The sequence below is a fragment of the Sorex fumeus genome, unplaced genomic scaffold (assembly GCF_029834395.1).
Source record: "Sorex fumeus unplaced genomic scaffold, SorFum_2.1 ptg000042l, whole genome shotgun sequence".
Classification (NCBI taxonomy): Eukaryota; Metazoa; Chordata; class Mammalia; order Eulipotyphla; family Soricidae; genus Sorex; species Sorex fumeus.
This window is the reverse complement of record NW_026606099.1, coordinates 7202838-7212781: the sequence shown is the minus strand read 5'-3', so window position 1 is coordinate 7212781 and position 9944 is coordinate 7202838. Positions and strand designations below refer to the sequence as shown.

Sequence of the window (9944 nt, the reverse complement as noted above, 5' to 3'; positions counted from 1 at the left end):
TGCTTATCTGTTGGCTGCTATATTCAAAGGCCAAAAATCATTGCAAACCATCCCAAGTGTGATTCCCAAGGATGTCAAGTCTTCCCCAAACTAAATGTGTCCTGACTCTCTAGGAAGACTGTGGCAGCATTCTTTCTGTTTGGTTTTGGGCCACATCCAGTCGTGTTCAGGGTTTACTCCTGGCTCTGCACTCAGGGTCTGGTGGGTTTAGGGGACCATATGTGGTGCCAGGGATTAAGCTGTATCACTGGGTGCGAGAGAACAATCCTACCAGCTGTCCTATGGCTCTGGCCCCATCTTTTATTTTCCTTTAATTGCCTACCAGGTGGGGGAAGGGGGCTCACACCAGGGTTCCCGGAGTTGTCAGCAGGATTATGTGATCAGATGGAAGGTGAGATACCAGGGGACAAAGACAATGACAAATTTCAAAGGAGGCTAGAGAGGAAAGAATAGAAAGGAGGAGGGTGTGTGTGTGGGTGGGGGTGGGGAACACTTTGAACAAAGGAAGAAAAGTACTGAGAGAAAGAGGAGAACAGAGGGAGAGGAGACAATATGGGTGGGTTAGTGTGAGTCAGCACTTCCAGGTCAGCCCTTAATTAGGCAACCGGATCCAGGGTTCTATAAACAACAGAGAACCGTGGGGCTGATGATTCTGCCCTATCTTGCCCAAGGCTCTGTGTGTGTGAGAGAGCCCTGAACTGAACCCAGAGGGAACTGAAAGGAGAAGTTAAGAGAATGAGCCGCAGACTTTCATGGCAGTGACTGAGAACCAGACAAGACAAGAGCCCCGGGGTGGTGAAGACTGGAGCAGAAGAAACAGGCGAAGAGTGGGGAGAATTTATAGGTTCCTGTGTCAGCAGCGGGCTGGAGTCAGGATGCGTGGCCTCACTCCTCACTTCCACCACCCTGAGCAAGTTGCCCGCCAGCTCTGGGGCTCGGTTTCTTCCGCTAGTCAACCTCTAAAGCTGGTCCCTGTTCGAAAACGACCTGTTTTAGTGACAGCAAATTTCGGTTGCCAAGAGAAGCCACCAAAGGCAGTGGCTGGCCTGCATCGTAGAGGACACTGTGGGCTCAGGGGAGCGACACAGTCTCCTGCCAAAGACAGAGCTGCTGGTGTCACTTCTCCCTGTTTCCGCTTGGCTTTCCTCTCAGATAACCAACATCAAATATTTCCATTTTCTTCACCCTGCCCTACCAGACCATCCCCACAGTGAGCATCCAAAGTGAACCCCCGAGGGGCTGGAGCAATAGCACAGCGGGGTAGGGCGTTTGCCTTGCATGCAGCCGACCTGAGTTCAATTCCCGGCATCCCATATGGGTCCCCTGAGCACCGCCAGGAGTAATTCCTGAGTGCAGAGCCAGGAATAACCCCTGTGCATTGCTGGGTGTGACCCAAAAAGCAAAAAAAAAAAAAAAAAAAAGTGAACCCCCCCCTCCCCAAGCTAGGGAGAGAGGAGGTGGTGATAGTGGTAATAGTGGGAGTGGTGGGGTGTGTGGGGAGGGGGCTGCAGAGGGGAGAGGGGTGCAGTAAGGATCGAACGCCTCCTTTGCATACAAGAGCCCTGAGTTCAATACCCAGCACCACCGGGTCTAATCCCCCAAGCAAACCTCACACACACACAGAAAATGTATTTTGACCCTCTCCCACTCCTTCAGTGTGTTTTGCCTCCACTGTAAAATCCTTGAAGAAGGGGCTGGAGCGATAGCACAGCGGGTGGGGCGTTTGCCTTGCACGCGGCCAACCCGGGTTCGATTCCCAGCATCCCATATGGTCCCCTGAGCACCCCCTGTGCATTCATTGCCAGGTGTGATCCAAAAAGAAAAAAAAATCCCCGAAGAAACGGTTCCTCTTGACCTAGTGCACTGATTCCATCTCTCCCCTCCCACAGATAGGGAGTCATTTCCTTGTGGAGACCTTTTCCCTAGAGAAGCAACAGCTGTAAAGGCGGCAGCCACGCCCCAACTTGCACAAGCCTGAGTCTGTTTTCCCATGTCCTCACTACTCCAGGAAAACAGCCCCCCGGTCACCAGCTTCCGCTCTCTGCTCCTCGGCCCTTTGAAAGGAAGAGGCTTTCCTCTCCCACGTAGCCCGTTTCTTCCTCTAGCTCGGTGGCTCCTTTCAACGCCACCCTTGGAGGCCTGTCTACCTTCTGCCCTCTGTTGCTACGATTTTGAGGCTCCCAGCCCTCTTGGCGGAGGTTTTCTTGTCTTCAAACAAACAAACAACAAACCCTCAAGCTGGGTCCAGTGCAAGTGGGTAGGGTGTTTTCCTTGCACGCTGTTGACCTGCGTCTGATCCCCAGCATCCCATGTGGGCCCCCAGAGCACCGCCAGGAGTGATGAGCCAAGGTAAGTAAGCCCTGAGCATCACCGGGTGTAACCCCCAAAACCAAACCAAGAAAAAGCTGCGAGCTGAGACAGGAGCTATAGTACATTGGGTAAGGGGCTTGCCTTGCATGCAGCCAAGCCGGGTTCAGTCTCAGACATGCCAGATAGTCCCCCAAACGCCGCCGGAAGTGATCCCTGAGCACAGAGCTAGGAGTCAGCCCTAAGCACTGCCAGCCCCCAAACGAAACTACAAACCAACCAAAAACAAAACCCTGGCAAGCTGGGGAAGAAACGTGGTCTATTCAGCAAACTGGTGTCCATACTAAGAGAAACCTGCAGCTGCGATCAACAAACAAGCTCTCTGAGCAAGCATCACCCACCCTTCCTGATGGACCCAACAGGCACCTCAGTCCACGTGGGGAAAAGGCTTTGTGTGGGGACGGCTGCTTTCAATGCTCTGCAGTGACCCTTGAAGGGGCCACGCCTGAGGGCAGGCCGGTGGCCTCCTAGCCAGCTCCTGTTGGGCCCAGAGTCTGGGGTGGGCGTGGGTCCCTGCAGGCCGGGGGTAGTCACGGAGGGGGACAGCGGGGTGGGCTTGGGTGTGAGTGCATGCAGGAAGGGGTGGGCCCCGGGGCCAGCAGAGTGGACGAGGGTGTGGGTGTGTGCAGGGCGTTGTCCGAAAAGGGTGTGGGTGCGTGCAGGGGGGTGTTGGCCGAGGTGTGGGTGCGTGCAGGGGGGGGTTGGCCGAGGTGTGGGTGCGTGCAGGGGGGGTGGCCGAAGTGTGGGTGCGTTTGGGGGGGTGGAGGCGGCGGCGGTCTGGGTGCGTGCGGAGGGCGTGGCCTTGGCGTGGGTGCGTGCAGGGTGGGGGGGGGTGGCCGAGGTGTGGGTGCGTGCAGGGTGGGGTTGGCCGAGGTGTGGGTGCGTGCAGGGGGGGTGGCCGAGGTGTGGGTGCGTTTGGGGGGGGTGGAGGCGGCGGCGGTCTGGGTGCGTGCGGAGGGCGTGGCCTTGGCGTGGGTGCGTGCAGGGTGGGGGGGGTGGCCGAGGTGTGGGTGCGTGCAGGGTGGGGTTGGCCGAGGTGTGGGTGCGTGCAGGGGGGGTGGCCGAGGTGTGGGTGCGTGCAGGGGGGGGTGGAGGCGGCCGCGGTCTGGGTGCGTGCAGAGGGCGTGGCCTTGGCGTGGGTGCGTGCAGGGTGGGGGGGGTGGCCGAGGTGTGGGTGCGTGCAGGGGGGGTTGGCCGAGGTGTGGGTGCGTGCAGGGGGGGAGGCCAAAGTGTGGGTGCGTTTGGGGGGGTGGAGGCGGCGGCGGTCTGGGTGCGTGCGGAGGGCGTGGCCTTGGCGTGGGTGCGTGCAGGGGGGCGGCCGAGGGTGTGGGTGCGCGCAGGCCGGCGGGGGCGGCCCCGGGAGGGGCGTGGGGGCGGCGCGGGGCGCGGGGCACGCCGGGAGGCCGCACTTCCCCCCTGCCCGCCAGAAACCACAGGGCGGTGGCGGGGGCGCCGGCAGGATGGCCGAGGGCAAGGCGGGCGGCGCGGCGGGCCTGTTCGCCAAGCAGGTGCAGAAGAAGCTCAGCAGGGCCCAGGAGAAGGTGGGTGCCCGGGAGCCGCGGGCGCGGGCGCGGGTCCCGCCCGCCCGCCCGCCGGGGGATGCTCGGGCGCGGGTCCGAGGGGGCGGCGCGGCCGAGGCGCGGGCACGGGGGTCCCCGGGAAGGCGGCGTGCTGGGGGGCCCAGGCCCGGGCCGGGGGGCGCGCAGGGGCGCGCAGGGGCGGGCAGCGGCGGCCGTTGGCCGGTCGAACCCGGGCGCTGACCCCGACGGCCCCTGACCCCAGGCTGGCCGTTTGCCCGATGCCCAGGACTCCTCCGGCCTCGAGGCGGGCGCGGGGTGGGAGTGTGATTTGGGGGGCCGGGGTGGGGGCACACACCCAACGATGCGCACGGGAGACTCCTGACTCTGCGCCCAAGGGTCACCCCGCAGTGCTCGGGGGCGGTGTGGGAGGCGGGGACCCCCGGGTCGCGCTGCCCACTGTGCGCTCTCGCCACGCTGGACACGGGTGTCGCCCCAAGGCAGCACTAGCTTCAGGCAGGCTGGTCCCCCCGGAACTCACCCACGGGGTCGACAGCACCCACACCCCTCTACTAAGCGTTTTCCAGAAAATCCGCATCCGTCCTCCTGGTAGATGAGCTGTCACACGGAGATGGTCAGCCCGGAGAAAGGGGCGGAGGGGGACAAAGGCCCTGGGGTCCAGTTTTGGTTTTCTAAGGGGCTGTGGCCTTCGGAACATTTGGATGAACCCCGGATGCTTAAGAACTGAACTATTCCTATCATCTTCCAAATGCAGGCCGCCAGCCCCCCAAATTGGGAGACCCTACAGAGAATGGATAGATGGTAGGGACAATATATTTAAGAAGACTGTGGAAGGGGTGTGTGTGTGTGTGTGTGTGTGTGTGTGTGTGTGTGTGTGTTTTTAAAAAGAAAAAAAAATCTGGGCTGGAGCAATAGCACAGCGGGTAGGGCATTAGGTTTGCATGCGGCCAACCCAGGTTCGATTCCCAGCATCCCATAGGGTCCCCTGAGCACCGCCAGGGGTGATTTCTGAGTGCAGAGCTAGGAGTAACCCCTGTGCATCGCCAGGTGTGACCCAAAAAGAAAAAAAAAACAACAGATAAAAGAAAGCTCTAAACACTAAGTTGTGGATAATAGTTTTGGTTTTTTTTTTTGCTTTTTGGGTCACACCTGGCGATGCACAGGGGTTACTCCTGGCTCTGCACTCAGGAGTCACTTGGCGGTGCTCGGGGGACCATATGGGATGCTGGGGATCGAACCCGGGTCGGCCGCGTGCAAGGCAAACGCCCTCCCCACTGTGCTATCACTCCAGCCCCCTATATATATATATATATATATATATATATATATATATATAGGTAAAGGTAAAGGCCCTCCCGTTGATCGTCGATTTGCTCGAGCGGGCCCAGTAATGTCTCCATTGGAGACTTTGTTGTTACTGTGTCTGGCATATCGAATACTCTTGGTAGCTTGCCGGGCTCTCCGAGAGGGGCGGAGGAATCGAACTCGGGTCGGCCATGTTGGCCGCGTATAAGGCAAACGCCCTACCGCTGTGCTATCGCTCCAGCCTTATTTTTTTTTTTTTTAAGAACACATTTTTCTTCACTCTTTCATGACCTGTTCTCATCTAACCTGTCATTAACACTGTTTCCGTACTTTGAAATTTTTCTTCTTTTCTAAGCATGGACTCCGAAGTCTTGGGGAAACAGCGTGCCTGCCCTTGGTTTCAGATTCTGCATCAGTAAGATTAGAGAGTTGGGGCCAGAGCGATAGCAAAGTGGGTAAGGCCCGTACTTGCCTTGCACCTAACCAACCTGGGTTCAATCTCTGACACCCCATATGGTCCCCTAAGCACTGCCAGGAGTAATTCTTGAATGCAGAGCCAGGAATAACCCCTTTCGGGTGTGGCCCCCCAAAAAAACAAACAAGCAAACAGAAAACCTCAAAAGATTAAGAGAGAGTTGATGTTCAGTGATTTGGGGCATCAGAATGGTGACAGACTGAAGTGAGATGGGGGAGGGGCAGCAGAGGAGGGTGGGCCCCTTCAACTCAGAATCAGTTCTTTCCGAAGGGGAGAATCAGTTACCCAGATATTCCCAATACAAAAAAGCAAATGCAGAAGACGCAAACAAAAGAAGGACTAAATTCAAATTTACCCAGGGGAATTCCCACGTTGTGGCAGAGGACTAAGTTCTCAGAACTCAGAGAGGCACGAGCCTGGTGCATGCAGCTGGTGCCCTGCATCCCAAAAAACAAAACCCAAAAAACAGAACAAGAAAAAAGGACTTCCTGGGACATTTCACAATTTTTTTTCTTTTTGGGTCACGTCCGGCGATGTTCAGGGGTTACTCCTGCCTCTGCACTCAGGAATTACTCCTGGCAGTGCTTGGGGGACCATATGGGATGTTGGGAATCAAACCCAGGTCGCCACGTGCAAGGCTAATGCCCTACCCGCTGTGCTATTGCTCCAGCCTCTCATAATGTTTTTTCTAGGCAGTTGGCTGTAATCATCTGAGTAGCATATAATACTCTGTCAAATATCAAGTGCCTAATATGAGAAACAGGAATATTGGTAAGACAAAAATCTCTCTGTTATGGGGCTGGAGCAATAGCACAGTGGATAGGGTGTTTGCCTTGCACGCGGCCGACCCAGGTTCAATCCCCAGCATCCCATATGGTCCCCCGAGCACCGCCAGGAGAGATTCCTGAGTGCAGAGCCAGGAGTAACCCCTGTGCATCACTGGGTGTGACCCAAAAAGGAAAAAAAAAGTCTCTCTTTTTGTGGATTCAACATTTTCATGTTATAATCTCACTTTATCTTTTCTTTCTTTGGGACCAAATTTTGCAAGGGTTAGAGCTTACTCCTGGCTCTGCACTCAGGAATCACTCCTGGCTGACTCTGGGACCATGGGGTCACTGTCGCACTGTCCTCCCGTTGTTCATCGATTTGCTCGAGTGGGCCCAGTAACGTCTCCATTGTGAGACTTGCTGTTACTGTCCCATGGGGTATTAGGGATTAAAGCTGGGTCAGCCGTGTACGAGGCAAGCTCCCTTTCCTGCTATCCCATCTTTCCAGCTCCTTTATCTTGTCAAGCCCTTAAACATCTTTTTGTATCCCAGTTTTGGAAATGAGGAAACAGGGCTCGAGTGAAATTGACAAGTGGCAGGACTGTCACTGAAACCTAAGTGAGTCCTGCCTTTGGGCACCAAGCCCAGGCTGCTCGCTTCATGGGGTTCTGATAAATCGAGCAGATATCTGCACCTCCACCCTTCCTGCTATGCCTCCCCACTTCCTGCTGGTGTCTCAGATCAAAGCAGGGTACAGAGACACCTTTTGCTCACGTCTCAAGTTCAAAACTCCGAGTATGGGGCTGGAGAGATGGTAGAGCTGATGGGACACTTGCCTTGCCTGCAGCTGACCGGATTTGACACCCCGACCTCCTCCCCCCAGCCCTGCCCCTGTGATTCCTGAGCACAAAGCCAGAGTAAATTCTGAGCACAGCCTCAAAACCAGAAGAACAAAACAAACAGAGAAGAACCAGGAGTAAAGGTCAAGTTAAACACCATGAAGCTTAAGTATTTGTCTTGTTTCATTTCTAATTCCCACTCTGGACTCAACATGAGGTTTCTTCCAACTGACTTTATTGTGTTTTTACAGTGTACTGGAGCGATAGCACAGCGGTAGGGCGTTCGCCTTACAAGCGGCCAACATGGCCGACCCGAGTTCGATTCCTCCGCCCCTCTCGGAGAGCCCAGCAAGCTACCGAGAGTATTCGATATGCCAGACACAGTAACAACAAAGTCTCCGATGGAGACGTTACTGGGCCTGCTCGAGCAAATCGACGATCAACGGGAGGGCCTCTACAGTGTGCTACATCTGCACATTTCAGACCAGGGCTTGTGCCATTTTTTTTTTTTTTGCCATCTCTCAATGCCAGGCCTCTCAGAAGGGCATTGCTTATTATTATTATTATTATTATTATTATTTTGCTTTTTGGGTCACACCTGGCAATGCACAGGGGTTCCTCCTGGCTCTGTGCTCAGGAATTACCCCTGGCGGTGCTCAGGGAACCATATGGGATGCTGGGAATCGAACCCCGGTCGGCCGCGTGCAAGGCAAACGCCCTACCCGCTGTGCTATTGCTCCAGCCCCTGTTTATTATTCTTTTACTGATCTTTTACTTTGTTGCCTTTGGGGGAGGATTCACACCCCCAAGGTGCTCAGGGGCTACTTCTGGCTTGGTGCATGGGGTCAATCCCACTGGTGTTGGGGTGCCATGCAGTGCCAGGGATCAAACCAGGGCCTCCCAAGCTCAAAGGAACACACGCCAGCCCAGTGAGCTATCTGGGCGCCTCTGTGGACTTTTAGCCAGCTGATATCTTAGTGAATATTCAGTGAATATTTACAGAAAAATTCCTTTGTCCAGGATACAGGAGCCAATTTAGAGACGAATAAGAGAAATTCTTACCTGCTAACAGAAACACCATCAAAAAAGACTAAAGTGGTGGGCCAGAGTGATAGCATATCGGGCAGGGTGCCTGCCTTGTAAGCGGCGGACCCAGGCTCCAGCCGCAGCACCCCAGTTGGTCCCCAAGCTGGCCAGGAGTCATCCCTGAGTGCAGAGCCAGTACTAAGCCCTGAGCACTGCTGGTTGTGGACCCCATCAAACAAGAACAAAAATAGAAAGTGAGGCTCATTTAGGCAGCACATATGCTAAAAAACTTAGAGTGATACTGAGAAAATTAGCTGGCCCTTACTCAAGGATGACACGCAAAATCATGAAGTGTTCTGTATTTTAAAAAAGTAAAAATAGGGGCTGGAGAGATAGCACAGCGGGTAGGGCGTTTGCCTTGCACGCGGCCGACCCGGATTCAATTCCCAGCATCCCAGATGGTCCCCTGGGCACCGCCAGGAGTGACTCCTGAGTGCAGAGCCAGGAGGAACCCCTGTGCATCGCCAGGTGTGACCCAAAATGCAAAAAAAAAAAAGCAAAAATAAAGTGGGCCAAGTTTGTACGGTGGTAACGCACATACTTTGCATATATGAGGCCCAGGCTAACTCATTCACATACACACTCACACCCAGAAAATAAACAACCTAAAGATCTGCATAACTACAAGAACTTGGAGGACAGAAGGTTTGGGAGAATCGAAGCAGGTTTTATAATGGAGGCTGTACTTAAGAAAAGAACTTGAGAAGGACAAGGACGCTTCCTCAGGCCAGCGGTAAGAGAAGCTTCCAGCTGAGATGGACCCTCACGAACTAGGAAAGGAGTCTGGAAATTCTCTTCAGCAGAATAGTGAGAACTACAGCTGAACTAAAGCACAAGGAGTAACGGGGGAAAGGCTGGATGTTACATTAGGGCCATGTTAAGAAGAATTTACTTGCATATAATCTTAAAACAAGACTTTCTTATATAACTGTAGTTTCACACCTGAGAAGAATTTACTGAATTATAGTACGTGATTTTTGGCGAGGACCTGTAAACTTCCAAACATGGGTGCAGGCCTTTTGTTGGCCGACCTTTATCCTTCCACCCCAACCTATACCAACATTTAAATTGGTCAGTGAGCACTGGGATATTGTACCGATCAAGTCTTCATATTTTATCCCATTTTCTTTCTCTCTTGTCCTTTTTATGTAGTCTTAACTTTTCAGTGGTCATAATAGGCCTACTGGGTGCAGCACACTCAAAGATTTAGAAATTGGCATTGGCTGGGCTTTCATTTAGAAATAATCCTGGAGTCAAAGGTTCTCATTCTTTTGGTGACCATCTGTGCACTATCTGGGATGTTCCTTCTTCAAGGGACCCTGGTTCATGTGCAGTGTGTGAAGTTTGACATGTAGTCCTGTTGCTTTTGGCAACAGATAACTTGGGGCCCAGGGTAACTTGGATTATGCTTCAAGGATGGGAAGACACCCCTCTTCACTTTCAGAATTGAAGACGGGAGTGTCTCAACATACACACACACACACACACACACACACACACACACTCACAAACACACATCCCTCCAATCCATTTTCCCTTGATTCTTTTGTGAACTGGGGAGATTGAT

The 9944-nt window shown here is 54.1% G+C and overlaps 1 protein-coding gene and 1 non-coding gene across 2 annotated transcripts in view; both read left to right on the top strand.

Annotated features, from left to right (window-relative positions):
- Positions 1-3816: 3816 nt before the first annotated feature.
- BIN2 (bridging integrator 2) overlaps positions 3817-9944 on the top strand; it is a 40906-nt gene continuing 34778 nt past the window's right edge. Inside the window, exon 1 of the mRNA XM_056120161.1 lies at positions 3817-3908. Coding sequence (XP_055976136.1) covers positions 3828-3908 — 81 coding nt within the window. The 5' untranslated portion in view covers positions 3817-3827. The remainder of the gene's footprint in view (positions 3909-9944) is intronic.
- LOC130029377 (U6 spliceosomal RNA) lies at positions 8580-8683 on the top strand. The gene has a single exon (XR_008793330.1). It is a non-coding gene; the product is annotated as a U6 spliceosomal RNA (small nuclear RNA).